Source organism: Falco biarmicus, chromosome 15 (genome assembly GCF_023638135.1).
Source record: "Falco biarmicus isolate bFalBia1 chromosome 15, bFalBia1.pri, whole genome shotgun sequence".
Lineage (NCBI taxonomy): Eukaryota > Metazoa > Chordata > Aves > Falconiformes > Falconidae > Falco > Falco biarmicus.
In genome coordinates, this window is record NC_079302.1 from 6,464,226 (window position 1) to 6,488,766 (window position 24,541).

General features: G+C 36.5%; 2 protein-coding genes across 4 annotated transcripts; one reads left to right on the plus strand and one right to left on the minus strand.

The window, feature by feature from the left end:
- Nucleotides 1–295: 295 nt before the first annotated feature.
- CENPN (centromere protein N) lies at nucleotides 296–8,414 on the minus strand. 3 transcript variants are annotated; one of them, XM_056360567.1, is made up of 11 exons: nucleotides 8,371–8,414; nucleotides 7,807–7,988; nucleotides 6,613–6,658; nucleotides 5,808–5,864; nucleotides 5,324–5,400; nucleotides 3,594–3,770; nucleotides 2,790–2,891; nucleotides 2,163–2,220; nucleotides 1,609–1,721; nucleotides 866–986; nucleotides 296–587 (listed from the first exon to the last, which is right to left on the minus strand). In XM_056360567.1, exons 2-11 carry the CDS (start codon nucleotides 7,975–7,977, stop codon nucleotides 472–474), a joined length of 1,038 nt encoding a protein of 345 aa, XP_056216542.1. In that variant the 5' UTR covers nucleotides 7,978–7,988; nucleotides 8,371–8,414; the 3' UTR covers nucleotides 296–471. The 3 variants fall into 3 exon arrangements, with proteins under 3 accessions (XP_056216542.1, XP_056216540.1, XP_056216541.1); XM_056360565.1 differs by having other exon boundaries at nucleotides 8,301–8,407; XM_056360566.1 differs by having other exon boundaries at nucleotides 8,289–8,385.
- Nucleotides 8,415–8,530: 116 nt separating this feature from the next.
- On the plus strand, nucleotides 8,531–23,923 carry CMC2 (C-X9-C motif containing 2). Its single transcript, XM_056360952.1, has 4 exons — nucleotides 8,531–8,666; nucleotides 15,377–15,513; nucleotides 19,741–19,812; nucleotides 21,900–23,923. Exons 2-4 carry the CDS (start codon nucleotides 15,433–15,435, stop codon nucleotides 21,972–21,974), a joined length of 228 nt encoding a protein of 75 aa, XP_056216927.1. The 5' UTR covers nucleotides 8,531–8,666; nucleotides 15,377–15,432; the 3' UTR covers nucleotides 21,975–23,923.
- The last annotated feature ends 618 nt before the right edge of the window (nucleotides 23,924–24,541 follow it).

The window sequence follows — 24,541 nt, forward strand, 5'->3', positions numbered from 1 at the left end:
TAAAAACTCTGGATCTGAATTAATATCTAATAAAGTTGGATGGAAACCTTTCACTCTCAATATTCCAAGAGCCCCTTTTCCCCCGTGGCAGATGAAGATTATATTCAAAGACAGGCAAGGTAAAAACATGCCTGACCTGCAGACGGGTAGTCCCACTTATTTGAAAGGGAATATTCACGTGTTCAAAACAGGGCACGTGTTTTGTTACACTGCTGAACTGGAGCTGAAACAAGGAGGCCACCTAGAATATCTTAGCAAGCCATAGCTATGATACTAAACTGAATAGCCAGAGCTGTCTTGTTATGTCTTTATTAAGCTCTAACTTCCCAGATACTATTAAAAATACAGTTAAGAGCAGTCATCACATTTACAGGTAAAATAACCATGTTCTCCATTTCTCCTGTTAAAGACTTCTGTTAACTCTTCTTGTGCTGCACCATGTTGTATATTTCTCTACGAATCTGTTTTAAATTAACGGGTCACAAAGCTTTCTGGAGAGAAAGCTTTCTTCTCTTTAATCTTGAAATAATTCCTAGCTTTGTGTGGTATACATGTAAGTAGCGGCGAAAGTGCTGCATCAGCCATACCTAGAAAGAGGCAGATAATTATAGCTTAACTCAACCAGTATTGCCTTTCATAACTGTTACAAAACTTAAAACCACAGCTTGAGCATCTGTGTACAAACCAGTAATTCTAGGAACAAACTGGTAAGTATATTTAGACAAATTTTTGTAGCGGTAACATTTTTACTCTAGTAAACAAAACTGTAAAGGTTCTCCCTTATGCAAGATACAAGCAAAATGTAAGATGACAAAAACATTAAATTGTGAATTCTTCCTCCACTTTATAGAGCTGGAACACTTACCTGCTGGTGCCAAGGATTTCAGTGATTCTAAAAGATGTGGACTAGAAAACTTGACCAGGCATCTGAATGGTTCTTTATCTAAAACATCCATTTTAGGATTACTTTTAAACATCGTCTCAAGCTGTTAACACAAAATTGAACAGGGAGTATAAGCAATGACTATAATTTATATGTTATGATTTAAACATAACATTAAAAACGTAGTATGTAATAAGACTGTATCTTATTTGTAATGTTAATATTATTCCAGCTGGAGGAATATTTTAATAAAATCAGAGGGTGCCACCATGTGGTAAGCAGTTTTCTGCTGAAAGGGGCAGCTCATTTAGTAATACTGGAAAATATGTTAAGTATCTCTTAGAATTTCCAGTATGTGTTCATCAGATAAAATCTATGCATAATCCAAGTTAAATTATGGTATTATATGCACATGAGCTTTGTATGTACTTCAAATAACCCTAGTTTCTCACATTTCAACACACTGCTGGTGTTTTTGTAATAGAGATAGACTTACAAGTTCAAATGCTTGGTTCACAGGCTGAAAGACTGAAACATGGTTTACTAGTCTGACCAAACCTCAATGCAAATTATTTCTTAAAGATACTTCTAACTAATTTATTTTAAATGTCCTCCCTAAAGTTTTTTAAAAAACTATTTCTTCAATTTCCAATTTAGTGTTGCTACTACTACATTTAAAGCGTAAAACAAAAAAAAAAAATCCCCAAGTTTGTTGCTTTTACTACCTTATATTGTGCAAATTCAAGTTGCGGTTGAGGACCATCACCAAAAACTTCCCGATTCAGTCTCTTTATTCTTTCTTTCTCACTTCTGTTTTCTTGAATTATCCTTAAATCTTCTACAGGGGGGAAAAAAGTAGGGAAGAGAAGAGAGAAAGCCAGAAAGACCAATTTGTCAGCTAATACAATACTGGTTTTCTGATCAGATTACTCCAGTGAAAATCTGAAAATATTAACTTTAAAGAATACCTCATGATCTTTTTTCATAAGCTAGTTGTCTCCATCATTTATATTTCCAGTTCTTACCAAAAAAAACCAAAAACCCCAAGCCAATACCAAAGGAGATATTGGGCATTAAGTATTTCTGGTTTCGTAACTGTCTTCAGTGACAGTAATGGGGAAATACCTACCTCTCCTAGTGACAAACCAGTATTATGGCACCCCACCAGGATGGTTCATGTAACATGGATGTAACAGATGTACATTTCCTACTACAAATCTCATTTCATAAGCCAGCAGTAATGACACTGAAACTGCTATTTAATTTAAAATATACATACCACTTTCTGGAGCTACATTCCTTTCTTGTATAGGTTTTGGACAGTAAGTTTGGAAATTCTAGATTGAGAGAATGAGAGAGAGAAAAGAAAAAAAAGTTTTAGTTCATTCCCACTTTTAGAGGCTGTAGCTGAAAACAACTTTCCACATTTCTTTTTACTTCTTATTCTGAAAGCAAGTATTCTTCCAGTTTTTGACAATTGCTAGAACTCGGAATTCCCAGCAGTACTTTGAGAAAAGAATGCCCATCCTATGTTACATGTGTACATTTCCCTATTTACAAGTTTTACATGGATGAACAAAGTAAATACCCATTCTAATAGACTTCCACTCATTGCTCTGGGAAGCCTAGTGAAATGATGCTAAAAAATCCCAGGACTGAATCGTTCATACAATTTTAGACTGAGTTTAACCATCAGGAACAATGATAAAGAGTAGGTGGGATACCAAGTAATTACATTCCTATTGTAACGTTACCTTAATGAGAGGCTGTCCACCTCAGTAATTCAATATTACTTTAACTTGATGGTTTCTTGGAAGAAGTGAATTTCCCCCTCTGCTAGGGCCAAGAACTAGGCCTGAAACAAAAAGCAAGACTTATCTTCGGATATACTTGTGAAGTGGCTCACCTGGCTATATGTCTTAAACACAATATCTTTAAGGGAATTTAAAGAATGACTTCGAAGCTCCATTGCACAGATGTCATGGTAATTGGAAGCAACAACGAGGGCCTTTAAATAAAAATTGAAATTGATTTAACATCAGTCTTAATCATCACTGTGTTTACAATATGGAAAAAATATGGTATTTCTAGACATTGAGAAGTTTTTGTTTCAAGGTAAGCAACTTCCCTTTTAACTAGCAGGACTCATGTTGAAAAAAATACCGATTAGACTGTTATTAAGTGTCAGTTAATCAGATAAGCCCTACAACCTTATCAGCTGAAAAATAAAAAACAATTATAAAATCAGATTAATAAAATAATTAAATTACTAGTACAGAAGTCTGCTAAATAGGGAAAAAAAATGCAAAGACTACCAATGGTGATCATGAGTTGACAGAAAGCTTCTTTTAAAACTAATAAATGGGATTCCCTCATGAGCTCATTCATTTAGTTCTTGAAGTTAACTGTGTTGATGGAATATTCCTTAACTTCTGAGACAATTTAACTGAATATTGCCTTGGTAAGAAATTAGAACCATTCAAGGTCAGCAAAAATCTCAATAAACTGAATTTGTTCACTATGTAGCATTCCAAAGGTCACAAAGATTGTTTTTTGCCCCATTGTTATCATGGACTAAGGGGAAAAGAAAATAATATCTAAATTAGTAAATTACATTAAGTGACAAATCTTCACCCATCCTCTTAAAAGATAACACAGTTGCAGCTCTACGTGACTGTGATGAAGTCAGGGACACAGTTTTATTCTGTACCTGGCATAGCAGAGGCAAGTTGCTCTTCAGCACTGAGGGTGAAATGAAGACATAGGGAGTCTGTGAATGGTATACAACATAGCTGGTTTTGTACTGGTTTGGTTTTGTATATGGTGTTCCCCAGGCAATTCTGATCCAGATTGCACTATCCTCATATTCTCTGAAGTTGATGGTGACCTACCAGAAAAAGAAAAGCTTTGATTTACCAGCATATTCAGGCATCTATAAAGATTATGTTATCTCTTCACCCTGTGTTCACAGGACCCAAACATATTATAGTACACTACTGCTTGAATAAGAAACAAATCCCACTAGTGTGGTCAGGATTGTAATTAAATCAGATTTCCACAGAAAAAATTATAACCTCACAAACTGGGGGCGGGGGGGAAGAAAGGGAAATCACCTTTCTAACTCCAATATGACTTTTCTTCCTGTTGGATACTCATTTTCTTCTGAAGGGTGAAAATAAAAATAGCTTATTACAAAAGCCCCTTTTTTTGGGGAAAAATATTTTGGGAAAATAACACCACAACAAAAAGGTGCCTATTTACATGGAGGGCTAGTGCCAATACTTCCAGTATGCCCAATTTTTGAGATACTAAACATTTGATCAAATTGTGATTTCAGACCTGAATGTAGTATTTATCACTGCTCACGAATACACAATCAGAAATTTGAAGATTCCCTTTCCCGTTCATGTCGATTTGCTCCCAGTTATTTCTTTTTAACTTGACTCAATCTGAGTGATTTAAAAGTTGGAAAACTTCCTTTAAAAAAACCTACACCACCAAAACTTCCTCCCTTTGACTGAAGCATATGTAGCCAAGCTTTTAGTCCAGCTAGGTCAAACCATTTAAATTGCTGGACCAACATCAATTCCCAAAGTTTTTGTGGATAAAATGAAAATATTGCAACTTTATTATAATAGTTATATAAACTGCAGCTGATTATTTGATAGTCTGATTTGTATTTGTTGCTATCCACTCTTGTCAGTGGGAATCCTTTGTGTGTCAAGAAGTGGCACAGCTAACTAGCCAGAGGCATTTTCTATTACCTTGCTTAAATGAAGCTGCTAAGCTGAAGCAAGAAAAGGTTTTTGCAGATTGCTTAGTCAGAAAGTGAGATGATATTTCCTTTCCGTGTTTTTCTTACCATGTTCATTTCTGTAGTCTAGAAACGGCTTCTTGCTATTGACAATGGTATTTCAGTCATTGTAATATAATGAAATACCAGGACCAAATTCTCAAATCCATCACATTTCAAGAACAGAACTAAAAGGAAATGGATACAATTTGGCTACTAATCTGAATCATAATAACTGAATTTCTTATCCTGCTTACTGGCTACATCAGTTTCTCTCTATACTCTGATTTGATTTGTTTGCGTATTGTCATTGGGTAGCAGGACAAAGCAACATCAACTTACCTAAGCAATGTGTGTGCACTCAAATAGGACAAAAATTTGATAGAAAACAAATATACTGCCTTTCTTGAAGCCAGTCATATCTTAAGGCAAACAAATTTTATTTCACTCCAGCATAATTGTAAAGTTTCTAGAAAAGATATGTAATACATTTTTCCTATTTCACATGCAGTTCCTACCATTCCCAAATGAATAATTCCATTTAATTTCTGATGTAGACTGTAAGAAAAAGAAACCTCGCTAAAGTTACAAAAAGAACCTATTGATGCCAGAGTTCTGTAACAAATTTACAATGCATTTATTCTTACATTTTTCAAGACTGATCGAAGTTGTCTCTTAAATTTTTTTTTGAGAACTTGTAAGTCAAAAGTTTCTGTTCCTCCCCCTGTCACAGAAGAAAAAAAAAAAAATGAGAACTGTGTTTACAAGACCTAGATTGGAGATGTTTTTAGTTTTACTAAAACAAAATTAAGAAGAAAAGGCTGAAGTTGCATAGCCTTATACAAAAAGCTGTATATTAAATTTGATCGTCATTATTGCCAGAGGAAAATATTTAATTAGTAGTTACTAATTTCTAATAATTGCTTGAGAAGTTAATAGAAAGTATTCTAAAAACATTAAACAAAACAACTCCATTGGGAAATCCATGCTAGACTATAGTTAAATGTTAAAGATCTCTCCACTGAAAAAAACATATTAGGCTGTATGTGTGTTTAAATTGTACAATATGAAGCAGCACTGCAGTTAAGTTGCTGAGAACTGTGAGATTACAGCAAGGAAAGCCATTTTTACCTGTTTTTCTCATCTGGTAAACACTCCACAGTCTTTTGTTTGGGTAGGTGTAGTTGTCTAAGAAAAACAGGAATTGCTCAATAACATAGTGTATTATCAAATGGTAATTGAAGGAAGAAATAATTTTACGATACTTTTATGACGTTTATTTAAAAAAATTACTTCTGATAACACAATATAATTTATTCAGCATTCTTAAACTACCAATTATAGCATACCTAGAAGCAAAATAGTGTTTTATTAAGAGATGGGAAGATTATTTGTAATGCAGTTAAACCTCAGAGATACCCTTTATTAGTTGCTTAATGTTTAAAGAAGGATTTTACCTAAAATTACCAAAACTCAGTCTAAACTCAAACTAAGGGTAGACTGCTAAAAGAAACCTTGAGATTTAAGCTATTAAATAATCAAGTTGTGAATTAATATTGGAGTTAAGAGTTCCAACTGGAGTATTTGCTGAGTTTTGCCTATGTCACTCCCTACTGGAGCACAATATTACTGATTTTAGGGTTCAGTGAATACTGGAGACAAACATCTCTCTCTATATTTGTAACTCTGTGCTGTATGTGGCTTACCAGTTTACATATATTCAGACCTCAGAAGAAGCAAACATGCTTTTGCTGATTGCGAGCTTTTGAAAATTTTTTAAAAGAGGTCAGATCTAGTAAGTTCTGTCATCTGAAATGTAATCTGTTTACACCAAATAATCCATAGCTCACTAGGGCAACTGCTGTGTAATTAATTATTGTGTTATCAAATTACTCCTAAAAAAAATAAATGTTATTTTAAGTAATTGTTTACTTACAAATTATGTCTAGGATAGCTGCTTGCTTTATGTCTGCAAAATTTTCCTAGAAAGAAGAATGTGCACGGTGAACTGCAGGTACAGAATGCTTTATCACACTGTTTAGTAAGTGAAAAATCTCAGTATTGGCGGTTTAAATTACATTGCACCTAAGTCCACAGCATGTAGGCACTCCTCAAAGACACCACACCTGGTCCCAACGTGGACACAATACAGTTTTGCAAAACCGATAACAAAAGCTATTTCAGCAAGGTTTAAGTGTGCCTCTGCAGAGGCAGCAAGAACACTGTCCTTACAGTACAAGCAGTTTGAAAGTAACATTAATGTGTATTGATGACATTATGCAACACTGGTTAGTATTTCACTGTCAGAAATTTTAACGTGCTTAGTTCCTCCTTATTTAACATTCACAGCATGAAAAAAAAATTTAAGAAACTTTATGACACTACTTGTTACAGATAAGAACGTTTCAGAAACAAATGCTATTTTAAAATATGACATTTGCTCTCTTACAAGAATAACTTCACAGTTTTTTGCCTACAGTTGGATCTACACTCCATGCAATTAATCTTCGAGTATTAAATTCAAACGAAACAATATAAAAAGCTATAGAATTTAAGAGATATCAGTAAAAACCATATCTATCTGGGTTATGATACCACAGAGAAAGACTCATGGTACATGTAAAAGATTCCTGGCACACCGAAATCAGAGTGCTCAAGTGGAAGATCAGAAAACTTTTTTTGCTTACAGTATTCAAAACAGAAGCTGCTCTGGCCAAGGAAATTTTTCAAAAATATCTAGGAAGTCGAAAAGATAGAAAATGACTGTGCTATCGTTACCCGTACTAAATAGATTTAAATTAGCCCACTGTAATGCGTGGAAATCTCCATCCATGCCTTTATTTTACAATGTAGAAATACACCCATTTTTAAAAATATTTAACACACCTCGTGCAACTTAGAGCTCAAAACACACTTTCATACTTGGTAAGGGTCAATCCTGCACTCCTATCAGCCAGGCAAAATCGATGGTATTACCAGCTCAGCTTTATATTTTCCAGACTACAAACTGCAATTTGATTCTGTGTTACGGGCAAAGAAAATTCATTTCTTCATAAGAATGGTTTTTTGATAGTGCTTCAACATGCATCCTGTATAGCACAGACAAGCAGTTCCCGAACACAAGGATTACCTCACAGAGCTGAGCAACATCATAAGAAATGTTCTCCTTTATCTGATTGAACTTTATGGTCTGCAGCTGTTTCTCTGACAAAAAGTCCCATTCCTGCAGCACTGCCTTGATTTTATCTCGTGGGATTTTCAGTACAGTTCTTCGGATGTACTCAACAACAGTTTCATCCATGACGAAGCCACCTAAAAAGTTGAAACGTTAGAGAAAAGATCAAGGCACAGGCAGGCCCAGGAGATACGTTCCCTTAGAAAGGCGCACAAATCTGTATCTAAGCACGACCAGCAGAAGACTGGCATTAGTCCTAAGCATAGCATTACCGCAGATCTCGGCGGGCACCAACAACAGCGCTTTGGGCACCAACAACTTAAAAGGCTTTCTACGATCGTTTTACCCCCAAGACCTCATTTCCCTCACTGACGGAGACCTGGTATGAGTTCCTGGACAGGGATAGGGCACTAGCCCTCACCCAGGACTGTTACTACCTGTCCGGGTACCTGTGAGGAGGCCACAGGGACAGACGCCAAGCGACCAACGCAGCCGAGCAGAGAGAGACCCGTAACCTACCCGCTGCAGCCGCCCACTGCCGGGCCAGGCCCGCCTATCTTCCCGCTCAACCGCCAACCACCAATCGCCGCCCGCCTTTCGAAGCGCCCAATTAGGCTCCGCGCGGTGCCTGAGCCACCCAATCGCAATGCGCTCCGCCTCCCGCCCCGCCGTGAGGGCTCTTCCCGCGGCTGCGGAGTGTGCTGAGGTCACTTCCGGCTGTTTCCGTCCCCTGCGGCACTTTCTGGCCCTGCGTGGGCGGCGTGCCTGCCGTGGTGCCTGCCTCCCTTGGCTGGGCTCGTCCTCTGGGGACTGGAGTAAGTGTGTGGGTGGCTAAGAGGGGGGCCTTGGCCGGACCCCAGCGCGCAGTGTTCTTGTTTTCTCGCTCAAAAAGAAAAGGGGGCACGTATCGGAGCCCTCCCTGCCGCCCGGCTGTGGGGCAGCCGTGCTGGACCGTGCCTGAGCTCGGCGCTGGCTTCTGGGGCCCTCTGCTCACCTTGCTGCCTTCTTCAAGCTTCAAAGAGGGGTTTTAAAGCGGCTGTTGTGAGTGGGAACAGGGGGCCCTCCCTTGTGACTGGCCTATGCTTGCTTTACCTTGTGTCTGTGTGTATCCCGTCGCTATTTTAAGAACATGGAGAAACTACAGACAGAAAGCAGTGCACGCTAGTTAAGTGGGCTTCCTCGTCTGCCTTAACTGTTGATAACGGTGTAGCACCCGATAGCGAAGCTGTATTACACCAATAGTATTCACTTTCTGCTAAGTGCGATGTGCCTTTCTTCAGGGAGGCTCGCTCAAGGGATGAGGCCCTGTCTTTTCCAACTGCGAAGTGTGATCCCCTTTCAGAAAGGAAAAAACACTTGTACAGTAAGCCAGGCAATTCCACTAGCATTATGAGGTTTATAGTGTTCTTTGCTTCATCGGGAAATGAATGAAACTGGTGAAATGAAGCCTGTTTTGGTGGATGCTGAAGTACAAAAATAGCTTGTGCAGCTTCTGTGGGTTTGGTGACAGCACCTCATCTTCAGCGTGTGTTAACTTTTATACTGGCTGGGTCTTGTCATTCTTAGCTGTGTATGGCCATCTTCATAGATGTAGCAGGATTAGAAAGTGGTGGCTTCTGTAATCTTTTCTGATATAACGCAATATTGTGCAGTTTGACTTGCTGCATGTTATAATAAAAATACTCCACTAATTGTCCTGTAACTGCTGATGTTTGTTGTGTGAATCTGCCCTTAAATAATTGCCCGAAGGTGAAAATACCTTACTGTGCTTTACTTGATCATTGACTTTAGCCACAAATAAAACTTGAAATTATTTGAATATCAAGTTGGTGTTCGACTTGCTTTATTCATTAGGTAGGACTAACATCATCTTAACTTGCTTTACTAAGTATAACATCAGGTATGATGTAGTTTTATCGGATACTTCTTACTAAAAGTAGCAGGTGAGTGCTCATTCTGCTGCTGTGAGGGATGTTGAATTGTTGGCAGAAAGTGGTCATGTAAAAAAACCAGTTAAAATCAGGGTGAATCTTATTTACCAAGGAGGGGGTTTTATTATTATTCTTTAGATTCAGGGAAAGGAAATGTAATCTACATACTTTATATAAAAAAATTAAAAGTAGGCATAATTTACCCCTTTTTGCATTTCTTTACTATTTGCAAGTCTTCATAGATCTGTATCTAAATTATGCTGCCCCCTGTGTGATACTAGAAAACTAGTGCATAGTTTTGAAGACTGAAATTCAAGAGGTTATGACTAGATTTTATAAGAGTCAGCTAAACTTGGTTTATTAAAGTGAATTTCTAAATTTCTTGGGAACAATGGAAAGTTAGGGCACACTCTCAATGTGCCTAATCACAACCTTAAGGATAGCAGCATGGAATGCATGGAATGATGCTTTAATACCTAGATCTGGAAGACATTAATCATGTCATTGAAAGCTAGAAACAGAGCCCTTAGTTTAGAGTTCCCTAGGTTTTTGACATGGTGTTCATCAATTCTGTTCTCTCATTTCACTGAATGGCTCTGAAATGAGTATCTTCTTCTGAGTATTCTAAACTGTCATCAAAAATATTTATAAATTGTGTATGAAAGATAATAGGAATTCAGAAGTTCTGCTGAAGTGACATGAATAATATCTTCAGGTAACACCATCCAGTTAGGTGTGGAGCTGAATCCTTTCTTATGCTAAAACTTTTTATAATCTGATGGAAAACATTAATGACGCGAGTAAACAAAGAGCTGTTTGGATTGTATTTTTCTTCAAAGCCAAACCGAACAATGCTATGTGACTGAAAACTTAAAACTCAAAATGTGTGGCCTTACTCAAGTTAGAGAAATGAAGTGCGATAGTAAATGTTACACATGGTGAGTACAGTGGCTTTATTGGAATGTGCGGATTTGTTTGCCCTTCCCTCTTGTTAGTGGTACCTGTCCTCATTTGCACGGTCGTGCTGCCATCTCGTGGGTACTATTTGAGAGTTTGCAGCAAATGTGTGTGTTCTGTAATACTCTGCTGGTTAAGGAGCTTAATGATTAGCAATGTAGATGCTCAGATGCAATTTTTCATCTTCAGGGTTGGTAGAAAAGGATTTGCATTTTGCTTTAAGAAGTAATTTTTCTGAGCAATGTGTGAATTCATGTGGTTTTCTTTTTTACCATTGACTTTGGAAACTTGGGGGGGGGGGGAAAAGACGTCTGTGTGCAATGTTTTAAATGGAAAAATTAGCAAAACTTGGTTTAAAGAATAGTCTTCTAACATGTTTTAACGAAATATGGAAAAAAGCATATTAGGAAAACAATTATCTAGATTTAAACCTTTCTTTCGTTGTTGTCCCCCAAACATGGAAATACTAAGCATTAAGGTAATCAGCGAGACTAAAGCAACCTAATTTAGTTTTCCTTCTGCATCACCAAACTGGTTATTTCATGTTTATGGGAGATTCTGAGAGAAGAAGGAACTTTCCTAGATTCCTGACATGCTGATCTCGTGCTTCATTTGGGAAAGAAGTGGGAATGTACCAAACCCTTGACTTTTCCACGCGGCTAGGTCTTTTTGTTGCTGTTTGCCATAAGGAGGTCAGGAGAGAAACAAGCACTTTATCCCAAATTTTGGTGTCTAACAGGAATGTGAATGAAATGCATCCAGTGTTCTTGCCTGCTGTTTTGGGCAGCCTTTTGGTTTCTGCCTACTTGCTAGGTAGCTGCAGTTTTATTGTGAATTCCATAATACATGCAGGTTCCTTTTGTACATTAAAATTAAATATTTAATGTATTGAACATGTGTATAAATCACCTTTTAGATTAGGAATGAGTATTGCTTCTTGATAACTTGTATGCTGATACCTGTTGTGAAATCTAGTAATTTGATATGCATAGTGTCTAGGATTGCTTATGCAAGGAATTATCCTCTAAGTGTTATTTTTCTAAACAAAAATATTAGTATTGGAAAATTACTATCATTGTCAGGTAATTTCTAAGTTTAGGTTTTGATTTCTTTTTTTTTTTTTTTTTAATGGTTTGTGTTGTAAACTGTAAAGGTAGAACACCCCCTATTTTTCCCACTTTAAGATAAACTACACAGAACATGATACTGGAACGAGACAATTTCATAATTCTTTTTTTTCCCCTGAAGGATATCGTAGATTTAGAAACTGGTTAAGGAAGTCAAAAGATCAATCATCTTTATTCATGTCTTCGACCTTCAGAGGCTAATGGTTTATAGAATTTTGCAGTTACTTCTTAAGGCATTTCAACCAATTCATTTAGATACACATGTAGTATAATTTTTAACCAGGAAGGAAAAACAGCACAGAATTCAAAATCTCATATAAAACACATTAAAGGGCAGACCATTTTTGTGCAACCCAGTGAAATCAGTCAGTGCCTTTATGTCAAGAGTTCATCTAAATGCTTCTTTCCAAATATTTGCTTCAGAAACTAAAGTTTGCTTAGCATTTTGTGGTCCATTTTCTTCCTAAAGCAATTTCTGTACTTTATTAATATTGTTCTTCTGCTTTACTTGCTAGTATTTCTTCTACAGAAATTGTATGCTTACCTTGACATTCTTGATACAGCGTTTCTGTTAGTAGTTTTCTCAGAGCAATTTATATTGCTTATTCCCAATTTTTTTGTGCATTCCCGCCCCCCCCCCCCCCCCCCCCCCGTGTTTTTTCATCCTTCAATTCCTTATGAGCTACCACCTATATAAAATTATGTCCATGTTGATTTAACTTCTGGTAAGATGGCAACCTGCTATCTTTATTTTAGGTTAGAATATTATTAAAAAGAAACTAAGGAAACCAATAGCTCATGCTGTCCTTTTTTCATATGTGTTTTTGTTAATTTTGGAACTCTTTTGTCTATCAGTCATTTCCCTCCCACAAAAATATTTTAGCCTTCTGTGATCATAGATCACTGTCTAATCTGACCCTCCTAAACATTAATATAATATTGAGCACTGATAACACTGTTCAGTCGTGAACTTCATGAAATTCTTAAAGGCTCTAGTTAAGCCTTCCATGACCACTGGAAGATGTTTTGTTACTTTAATCCATCATAACCTACATGAACTGAGTATTGTATCTATTACTGAACTTGAAAGATTTTAGTATCGAATGTTATTTGAAAATGAATTTCAGGAGTACTGATCTATGAACTGGTGTGACTGTTAGGACTGCTGGTTGGAAAATTCATTTGAGTTGTTAGAAGGCTTTTAATTGATGAAATGCACTGTCACCGATTTATTTGGGGCATTGATAACTTTCATCCACTTTATCTGATAATAATTTTGTAAACAATGGCAGTGATTACTAAACTTAGTTTAGAAATAGTGATTCTTTGCTTGAAATGCTCCATTTGACTTTTTGGCCTGTGCTGGTGTGCGTGCTACCTGTTCCACTAGGGCACTGGTCTTGCCTTTTTCTGTGACAGCCAGTTCAGATGACAGTTTTAGGAAGAGCGGTCAGAGGCTGAATGATGAAGAGGTTTAATAATCAGCTGGGTTCACACATGTTAAAGTAATGTGCAGTCATTGAGCGTGTCACCTTCTCAAGGGAATGCTAACTCTAGTGCTATCAAAAAAAATCTGATAAATTTAAAACATATTGACTTTGTGTGGCATGCAATCAAAAGCTGATGGCAATAACACAGCAGGGTTCTTAATCACTTTGCTGTTACAGTCGTGCTCCTGCTGTCATATTTCTAAAGGTTCATTTGTTAATTTGTTGAATGGAATGCTTAAGCAACTTGTACAGTTTCCAACTTCTGCTGTGCTAAGGGTATATGTAGTGTAATATTAGACTTCAAGATTTTTGAAAGAAATTCCTACGTGTGTTTGTAACACTGTGTGGAACATATTCTTATGCGTCTCAAGAGGCTTTTAAATCTGTTTGGATTTTTAAAATTTAGTTTGCTTGTGGGAATGTAACTCTTGTTAAGCTGAACACATGGTGGAAAATACTGGGTAAATTAGTGTACATACTTCTTCGAGCCAAATATATTATTTGAGTATTCTAGGAATAGCAGTATAGATTATAGCTGTCGGCACTGCAGCCTGAATATTGGGATTTTGCAATTGTAAAATCTCACCACTGGCTATTAGTATTTAGCTGAAGCATTGAGTCAGTGATGGTTACTTAGTACAAGTTGTAGAGGTATTTGCCTGATGTACTGCAGCTAGGATCTCTTTGGGAGGAGGGGGAATGACAAAGTACTAAGTAAACAAACACAAAAAAGCATCTCTTTAATTCAGTGGCAGTATGAGTCATGCAAGTAGAATTTTGTCAAGATAAGTCCGTTTGTCCTGGTATGAACTTGACTTTTCTTCTTCCCTCCCTGGTGATCTTCCACAACAAAGATGTCATCTTGTTTCAGCCACTATCATATGACACTTTCATCCTTTTCAACAAAAGATCTTGAAAATTACTTCTGGGAATATATTTTTTTTTTTTTTAAATGGGGGATAATATAAAAAAAGTATTTCTAGAGTGACGTTTGCTCCTGCCCCAGAGAACCCTGCAGAAAAGGACCTGGGTGTACTGGTGGACATGAAGTTAAAACGTGATTTAGCAGTGCACCCTTGCGGTACCAAAGGCTAACAGCACACTGGGCTGCCTTGGGAGTGTAGGTAGCAGATACGGGGAAGTTATTATCCTCTTCTTGGCAGTTTTGAGGCCACATCTGAAATACTGTGTTCATCTTTGGGTCCTACAGCCTAACAGAGATGATAAAAAGAGTCCAGCAAAAGGGAAACTAAGAGGGTCAGGAGGGTGGAACATCTGGCATATGCAGCAAGGTTAAGGGAGCTAGGCTGCTTTAGCGTTCAAAAGAGAAGACTCAAGGCAAACCTAAATGCTGTCTTCCACTACCTGAAGGAGGGGGGAATTCATGTAGAAGACAGGTCCACATGCTTTTTAGAGGAGCACAGTGGAAGGGCAAGAGACAACAATGTGAAGTTGCAAGAAGGGACATTCCAATTTGGCATAATTGAAAAATATCATTGCTGCTTTAAGTGATTAAGTACTGGTTTTTAAAGCATCATCAATGCTTTGGATGAGGAGGTTTTTAAAAAGCATGTAGATGCCAGTTTCTGGAGTGCTGTAATGAAATATTGTGCTTCTTGTTCTGATACATCTTTGTGGAAGGCATAAAAAAAAAAAATTACATATGCTTAGCTTTATTTAAAGCTAGAAAGAAGAAAACTGAAGTAGGGAGGTGAAAAGATAATCTGCAGTTCAAAAAAGATTAATGTTACTAGAAAGTCCCTGAAAATTAAAATCCCAAATACATGCTTATGTTCATGATAGTGAAGAATATAAATTTATAGTTAACTTTTAACATTTGGGCTGTGTAGGAGAACAGACATACGCTGGTTTTATTTACTTTAACTGTACAAATATAAATTATACATATTAAGCTGTGTTTTGATCTAAAATATTTTTTGTTAAAATAATACTGTGTGATAATATCTGAAATGGTTAACTTGAAATTTCTAATTATGTTTTCATATTTTAATGTTGGCAGGTGGAAGTTTTGTCAGATTCTTGTTCTTATACTACTAAAATTATCCCTAACTAAAGATGCATCCAGACCTGTCTCCTCATCTGCACACTGAAGAATGTAACCGAGTTATCAGTCTGCTCAAGAAGTGTCACAAAGAGGTAAGCAGTTTTAAGCAGAGAAAAGAGTGGGTGGGTTGGGGAAATGAGTGTCAGATGAATTAGTGAGAATATTATATGATCTTAGAGGAAAACCTCCTCTAGGCTGAACAGCCATGAAACGTAGCTAGTACGTTTTCACTGAAGAGGTATCTGATGACTTTGTGTAAAATTTAGCCAGTGATTTCTTTAGGAAATAAAACATGTCTTAAAATTTCCTGTGTTGCAGCTTGGCAAGTATAGACCTATTTTAAGAACTGAAGTAACTTCTGTACCTTTTAGTACTGTGTGCCCCGCAAAAAACAACAAAATGCAACTTCAAAAGTCTTCTTTTTGTATGCTGACAGCATTGTCATATTCCAGCTGTCCACTGGTGTTACAAGCAGGTGTGTTGATGGGGGTCTGGGTATGCAGCATGCCTTACATTGAATGCTTGGAGAGCTAAATTCCTATTTGACTTCCATCTTCTTAATAGGCACCTACCCAAGGATATAAAATGCCAAATTGTCTTTGGGCTTCTTGAGGCTCTTGCTTCAAGAAGACAGAAATTTCACCACTCATTTGGAAGACCTTTTTTTTTTAATTTGTGTAGTAAACTTGTAGATGTAGAAGAATCAGCCCCTGCAAGGAAAGGTATCTGCAGCATTGTTGCAATATTTTCAGTTATTTTCTCAGTTCTCTTGTATACTCTAAACAGATGTTCTGTACAGATACATGTCTGTGTAAGTGCATAAAAAGTTCAATTGGATAGTTTTCGCTGAGACAAAAAATTATTTAGATGTTGAGTATGAATGGGAAAGCAATGGTTTACATAATTTCATGCAGTCTACAATATTTTCACATCCATGTTCAGATGTGATGCTTATACTTTTTTTGTAATGCAGTTATCCATAAATTCAAAGACAAAACATATGTTAGCTTTACCATGTTGAGGAAAAATCTAGATTTTTCTTTGCAAAAGTACTACAGAAAGAAAAACAATGCTTATAGGACACAAAATGTGAGAGAAGATGTTTTGCGTGAAAGGAGGATAACAATATTTTTGCAGATTTTAAAGTAGCTAAATTAACATAAAAAATCTTGTGGTACCACACTTTCTTATGATTTCTAAATTACAACAAAGAGGGGAGCAGAGTTTTAATACTAGAATTCACTTACAATGAGTATGCTGTACTGGGTATGTCAGCAACATTTAATTGTTTTTCGTTGGCACTTGTAGAGCAGTACATTGAAATGTAAGCACGCTGGAACCTGTTGATGCCACCTCATAGGTGGGGCTCCCAATACCGTTGCCTGTCTGTTCCTATGTACTGTCTAGATTTTTTTAAACCTAAGATACAGAGTTCTTACAGAGGTTCTTACAGAGAACATCCACAAGCTTTAAAACTAAAAGATGTATTCAGTGTAAGAGTTATGCTTTTCTTCTGAGTTCTAAGATTTTAATTTGCCTAAAAATGCTTTACGTAGTTTGAGAAATTGTAGGGATTTTTATATTTTCCTTAGTTGATTTTTTTTTTGAAACAACTTTAATGTTGTGTTCAGTAGCTAGAATTGAGGTGAGAAGACTCTCCTTGTACATTAACTATGGTAGTATCAAAAGGGTTGTGAACTAAAATGACTGTCAGTTAAGAGGAGAATAAAACTTCTATAGGCAATATAAAATTAAAATCTTGGCATTAATTTCACATAATTGTGAAAAAAAAAATCCAATCAGGAAAGAAAATACACTTGGATTTGTCCTGCTTTTTGGTACATATGTAGTTGGGCTTTCAACGATTTGACTAGAGAATCCAGACAGACTCATTTACTACTTGAAAGTAATGGTTGACTGGGGTTTTGTGTGTTTTGTGTGTTTTGGTTTTTTAATAACAATGTTACTATACAAGGCTTTTTGTTTAATGTAGCTTTTTAGACTGCCTTGAGTTTAGGAGGGAACTGGAACTAAAAGGTGTACTTGAATTCCTTGGCAGCAAGTGATTCAAAGGAATCTGTTGCCAGTTTGACTTACGAAGGGACTAGGAGCAGCAATTATATTCTCTTGGTTTTGTTTGAAGTTGATCTTTACATGAAAAGGAGTTACTTTTGTCAGCCTTGTGCTGAACTATGTGTAAGAGGGTATCTGTGCTAGCAGTCTCAAAACAAAATGGGTGAAGATGGCTTCTTTCACACTCGGTTGAAAGGAAGCAATACCTTTTAATTTAAAATGCAAGGGCAATGTGCTGAAATACCCTTTTAAAATGGAAGTAACTGAAATCTGAAGTCGGTGATCTTAATCAGTTATCAGTGACTACCTGCTGTTTTGTTATTATGCCAAAGTGTCCTAAGAACCTTCATCTACAATTTAAATTAATATTCCTGAGGGATGAAAAGCATTATTTTTTAATTGGGTATCCTGTGTGTGCATTTTCACAAATGTTTGATTTAATTTATTTCTAATGCAGAACCTGCCCATTACATCAAGATTTCCATCTAGTGAGGAGACGTTAACAGGATTCCTATTTGACATCATTTTGATTTTTAAAATTTTTTTTAACAACTCCATTCTGGTGCCAAGTACGTGCTTTAAAGAGACTTATTTGTATAGGTGGCAGCTAAAAGAAGTGCATATTGTCTTGCAATCCTATTACTGTAACGGGTGTAATAATTATTTTTGGGAAACGGATTCTTTTTTCCTCATCATCTGAGCCAAAAAGTTGACAGCTTAGGAATCTGGCTAAATAAACGTAGATTCAACTTACTGTATGCACTAGTAAGAGTGAGGTTAGCTTGAAATGTGAGCACTCACCTTGAAACTTAACATGAGGTATGAGAATAGAATACAAAATTAAGTCTGTATTAGCTAAAATGAAAATGCTGTAAAAGCAAGATCAGCTTGCAGTAAAGTGACCATTTATCACATGCAACTGCTTCAGAGTGTCATCTGATGCCCTTTATAAAGCAAAGACGAATAAACAAGCTAATTATAGCACTGCTATAGTTAAGTGTTTGTCATAATCTTTATTAACCCGCTCCAACTTTCAGCCATGTTCTATTGGCTGAAATTTTGTCCACTGTTTGAATTCTTGATAGTGTTCCTGTATTACATGTATAAACCCATCTAGCTAGTTCATCAGCTACAGAAGTGTGCATAGGTTTCCCTCTGAAATATGGAAGTGCCTTCATTCTCCTCTGCTTTGTTCTTCATGGTCTCTTTATTTTTTAATTAATTAGTTCTCTAAAAGATTGGTGGAATTGTCTCTGTTGATTGTATAGTTGTAAATATCTACTAAAACCTTGACTCCCTCAAATCTTCTGAATTGCTTGGATGCTCTGCTACTAGATTCTACTATGAGACTCTGGCATGGCAGCAAGCATCTCTGAGAAAGTAGTACTTTTAGAAGAATGCATTCTGAGAGCGATTTGATGGCTGATAATATGAAATCGCTTCAGGAAATCCTGGCTAAGAGGACAGATTTTTGTGGCGAATATCATCAGGTTAACTGGGGAATGCCTTTGTGAGGACAATGCCTGCAGGTTTTCAGAAACTAAGTAACACTTATGTATGCATACAAGGCCCACAGTTAAGCTGTGTCATAAAGATGGTAAATGCATCTTAATTACTAACCTCAAGATCTGGAGAAATTTAATCCCCTGTTTTTTATACTGGTTCTAACATTTCCGTCATCTAAGCCTAGTGCCTGCATCTCTGGACCAACAACACATTCATCATGTGGTTGGGATGATGGAGCATCAAGTCCTTTGCCTCTCTAGGTCATGAAGAAATAATGAAAATGAAGCACGGAGGACATTACCTACAGGATGCCTGTAGATCTCCCTATATCTTTCTGTATCACAAACTGGAGTTCAGAATATTTAATTTTATTTTTTTTTTACATTATTGAAGCTAGCGTGAGTGAAAGTTGCAAGACTGATTCCTAGATCAGTAAAATATGTTCTACATTTAGACTTTATAGCTTCAGCTTAGGTATCCTATTTTAGTCTGGTTGTACAACATGGTGAGTACCTTCAATTTTCAGCAAGGTGGGGGTGGCTCAAAGGAGGCTTGGGAGTAGCTTTAACTTCTCTCTAGCTGCTAAGTAAAAAAGTTATAAAGCATTGTTTTTCTCAAAAAGAAAAGGAGAAGATGACTGGGATATGTTGCACAATGCAAGTGACTTCTAAGAAATTTAGAGCGTCAGAGGAAAAAGCATGTGAATTGTAAAAGTTTTTTTTCTCTCCCTAACTTATCAGCACAACATTTTGAAATTTTTTGGCCATTGCAATGATATTGACCGTGAGATGCGGAAGTGCTTAAAGAAAGAGGTAAGAAACAAATTTACTATGAGTTAAATGCTTAATAAAAAAAGTAGTCCATGGGATAGAAATAGTTGCTTTTTACTAAGTAGTACAAAGGAATAAATGTAAGCACATTCTGGAGTGGGCATTTGAGACCCAATTTAAACTTTTTTTTATAAATTTGTTAGGTAAAGTCTGGCTTTAACAAATACCATGATCTATTTTTGGATGTACAAAAATAGGCGAATACTCATTCTAACAAACAAATATGGCAAATAGGAACTGACACTTCACAGATTGCTTCTGATTTTTTCTTATTTTTTTTTTCTTTTGTAGTACTATTCACACAGAATAGAATATAAAGCAGTAACAGTTCACTTCTGTGTGAGTAACACTTGTTTCTGAAGTCAGTTATACTGACTGAAACTGCTTGAGGAGTTGCTGAGTTAGGTCCAAAATGAAAATATTGATGCTTAGAACCTAACTCATTGCCATACTACATCTGCATAGAAAGAATGGAAGACTGTAGGAGTTTAAATAGATTAGGTAGCTAATGGGCACATTTTCAGAACACTAACAACTGATCTTTATGTTTGTGGTTGTCATGCCTACGTGACAGAACACGTAAATGAACTGCTCACACTCCTTTTAACTTGAAATTGTACTTAGCAATTTTGACATAAATTTCACAATCATGTCTAAAAAGGGAAACTTCTAGGGGATGATAGCCAAACAGTTTGGGACCGCTCTTCTTCCTCTGTCAGTCTGTGGAAATTATTTAATCTGCTTGTGTCAAATACCACCCTCCGCCCCGTGAAAACTGTAGCACAGATGTGTAAAATAATGAAGTTTCTTTCCATGTAATCTTGTTTTCCTTTGTTCCATTGAAGCCCCTATGTTAAAAGGAGTTCTTGATGTCTGTGTTTGTCTGCCTTCTTAATATATGGCTGCATTGATATGCCATTACTAGGAAGCCCCTGAAAGGCTGTTCAGAAGTATAGAATAAGTAAAGATGTAGCTTTTAAAGGTCCGTTGTTCTTTATGTAAAAACATGGATGGGTTATTGAAAAATTAAATATTAGCATGGGAAAAAGTTAAGCATTCTATAAATGTTAAGTAATGTTTTGGGCAATTATTTCAGTTACAAGCCAGTCAGTATAATAAGTGAAAAATTGCAAATCCTTTAAAAAATCAATCTCCTTAGCAGTTTATTACATTATATAGAGAATTGAGTATTTGTGGGTTACTTGGGTTTTATTCTTGATGCCAGTTATTAAAAAATTGAACAAATATATGCTCTAACTGAAGGCCAAGAATAATTTGCTTCTCATGAAATATATATAAAATCATGCATTGATTTTTAATTTTTCACTTTTTAGCTATGAAAAGGTTTCCTTTTCGGCTGCAGTGAAGGAAAGTTAGGCTTTTCAGGCTTTTGCTAGTGCAGGAGCATACTTGAAAGCATGGTAGTCTTCTGCATGTGTCTAAACTGTGAAGGCTTTCTTGGTTCCGTTTTACACTGGACTCCTGTCTGTTGTGTTTCTTCTCTAAACCATAAAAAATGCAAAAAAGCCTTACCCTCATTCAATCCGGATTTCCCTTTGTTCCTTTCATCTTGGTATACTACTTTATCTGTGTGTAATTAATGACCAGGATCAAAAATAGACCAAGTCTGTGATGACAAATTAATGCCTCAGAAGGCAGAGACCCTTACATAAATCAGTATCTTTTAAAAGGAAAAGAGCCTGACCTGTGCTCTAGAATAGCACCAGTGCAACGTTTTTCCTAGTTCATGTGTGAAGTGTAGCTGTCATACATAAGATGGCTGTATAATTAAGTTACTCCATAATATTAATGGAATTTTCTTTACTAGAATGTTCTAATACTCTTTAGCTTAATAACCTCAAACTTAGAAACATGTATTTTAATCAAATCAACGTTAATTTCAAAGGAAAAAGGAACCAATATATAGGTACTAACAAGAACTGAATTTGTAATGCAACAGTCAAAGATAGTTCCTGTTCCTCAGTAATAAATGCTCTCTACACTTTTAAATTTAACTTACCTGTTTAATGATAACAGCTGATCTATTAATTTCCTTATCTGTCTTCCAGTATGAAGAAAACAGGGTCAGGAACCAGGAGATGCGACGAAGACTAATTAATGCTCACAAAAACTCAGAGAATTGAGCTGTACTGTAGTTGGACAGCTGCATCTCGATAGGGACTCTGTTGGAAGCTGACAGAATACTTCTTTCCCATCACCTATGCTCAGCCTGTGGTTTGTGAAATGGTGAAAAAATAAACGCACCTAATACATACTCATTCTTAACAAGGCAAAAAATGTGGGAAAAAAAATATGTAAGAAAAGGCCACTCAGAAGTTAACTTAATTTTTGACCTCTAAAATACCCCTCTTGTGGCAAGTCTTTGTTCAGGCATAGTTTTGTTATGATTGTTAAGTAATGAGGAATCAATGTGTGTGGAGTATTATGTATTCACAGCTGCTATATTCCCTACCTTGTGTATAGTTGCATTTATTTCTTTGTGCTTAGCAGTTTCTCTTCTGTATCTTGGTTTTTGTTTTTTTTTTTTTTTTCTTTTTCCTTGCAAAACTGAATGACTTTTTCCCATCACTCTTTGTAGTGTTGTGATAACGCCGTTTAAACGAATTAGTAAAAAGAAATTTTAAACAGATGTGGCTTGAAATTGCAAATTGCCTATCAATTAATAATTGGAACTCTAGTATTTTTATTGGAGCTAGAATTATGAAACTACAGTCTTCCACTGAGAAGATTAAAAATCCTTCCTGCCAGCCGTATGTACAGAGTAGACTGTTGTAAGACAATTTGTTCGTCATACCCAGAGCAAGCAGCTTTAGAAACTCTGAATGGAACATTTCCAGGGATTTACAAAGCTTTGGCTTGATTTTTGTGGAGTACAATTAATGTGTGCTGAGTAATTTTTGAAGAGGAGTGCTGCCAAAAATATAAGCTAAGTAGTTCTTCCACATACTCTGATACAACCATGAAGTCAAGCTATGCCTATTGCTGTTGAAAGAAAACTCACATTGAAGTGAAAGAAAGTAACTTGCCTTTCAGTTAGGTAAGTCAAGTAGTATTGTGTTAACCAAGTCGTCTCGTTAGCCTACAAGAGCTGTTTATTTGCTATCAAACTGCAGAAAGTCCTCAACAAGTGTCTAAATTCACAAGATTTGATATTAAAACATATGTGTGTTGGTTTGTGCAGTGGTGGAGCTGCTTCTGTGGGTGTCTGCTGGATTCACCTTATTTTTAAATTACTTTTCTGTTCTACCTAGCAACAAAAGACTTAAAAGAAATAATTTCAGCCAGATATACTGTCTTGAAACCTTTTGAAAAAAAGATGCCTATTCTACAATTTATTCTACAGTACATTGCACGAACCATAGTTGACACTCAATCTTGAAATTAGTACATGCACCTATTTTTGGAAGAAAGCTGTATTTTGTGATCTATTTTGAAAGACTAATTAGAGTAATTTTACTTATTTTTCAATACCTGGATGGATCCAGTGAAATTGCTAGAACTTAACTGCAAACTTTTTCAGTCAAAATTCCAAGAAAAACTGAAGCAATTGTTTCTGCATTTTTGGCATGCTGTCTGCTCTCTTAGAACAAGTATACGATGCGTTACTCGAGATAAATAATTGAGCGGTTGGGAGCGGTGCAGTCTTTTTATTGGTACCCTTCAGAATACTTTTGAAGAGCACTTTATAGTGAAGTTCCTTAAACGGGAACTTTGCATCCTTGATCCTTCTTCCATTTGTGATGACAAAATCTACTTCAGTCAAGCTCATAAATAGGATGTGGTGATACTTGTAATCTTTGAATAAATAAATAAATAGAGAATTGTCCTAGTGATTAGGTTGAGAAGCTGATATGAGTGCAGAAGCACTGAAGCTTTTTCTTTCTTCAGCTTTTGAGTCCAGGTCTTTCACTAGAATAGCAACAAAGAATCCAAGAGCCACTTACCACAGCTTATTAGTCAGAATCATGTTTTCAAAGATCAATGTGCTTAATGAATGAGGTATCAAATGGCATGTGCAATTTCTGTTGATACTTTGAACTACATTTAGCAATAAATCTATTTTACAGATAAACTTTGTTTACTTGGTGGAAGTTTGATCACGTTCATCCTTCTGTTTCTCTGTTGATTGCCCACTAGTAGTGTCATACGAGATGACCCATCGAGTCCTGTGGTTTTACTCCTCAGCCCCTCCCCCCCCCCCCCCCCCCCTTTTTTTTTAGGAGTTATGTTGCTAACTTAATCTTGAAGCTGAGACGCACTAGTGTAATAATATGATTTATCTGATGGAGAAAGAGGGTAAGAATGAAATGGTAAATGTGGGGTTTCTTTGTTTCCTAAAGTGAGTTGATTAGGGGACATGTTGGGTGAAATAAACCTTACCTATAAGGATTTCAAAGACATGTTATTGTAATGTCGTTTGTGTATAGAAGCATTTTCCCCATTGTTCCTTCTGAAAGAGCAAACTTGAGAGAGAAGAAAAAAAAATTTGATGGAATTTTGTGTTGTTGAGTGAGAAGCTCTTGGGCACATCTCGTGGGAAAGTGAAGAAGTGGGAAATAGAAAGGGCAAATGGCAGCTGTAATACAGCCATGGCAGTGAGGTTTTTCCATAGTCAAGGACAACAGAAGTCAGACTATGTGGACAAGAGGAGTACAGAGCAAGGGAGTGGTAACTGCCCAGCAAAATCTCT

What these genes read in the sequence shown, in the direction of transcription:
- CENPN (XM_056360567.1), bottom strand. Translation starts at nt 7,977, where the DNA reads ATGGATGAAACTGTTGTTGAGTACATCCGAAGAACTGTACTGAAAATC. An exon ending in ACTTGCCTCTGCTATGCCAG is followed by an intron (nt 2,892 to 3,593) that starts GTACAGAATAAA and finishes TTTTATTTAAAG; the next exon opens with GCCCTCGTTGTTGCTTCCAA. An exon ending in GAATGTAGCTCCAGAAAGTG is followed by an intron (nt 1,722 to 2,162) that starts GTATGTATATTT and finishes TCCCCCCTGTAG; the next exon opens with AAGATTTAAGGATAATTCAA.
- CMC2 (XM_056360952.1), top strand. Translation starts at nt 15,433, where the DNA reads ATGCATCCAGACCTGTCTCCTCATCTGCACACTGAAGAATGTAACCGA. An exon ending in TCAAGAAGTGTCACAAAGAG is followed by an intron (nt 15,514 to 19,740) that starts GTAAGCAGTTTT and finishes CTAACTTATCAG; the next exon opens with CACAACATTTTGAAATTTTT. An exon ending in GGAAGTGCTTAAAGAAAGAG is followed by an intron (nt 19,813 to 21,899) that starts GTAAGAAACAAA and finishes TCTGTCTTCCAG; the next exon opens with TATGAAGAAAACAGGGTCAG.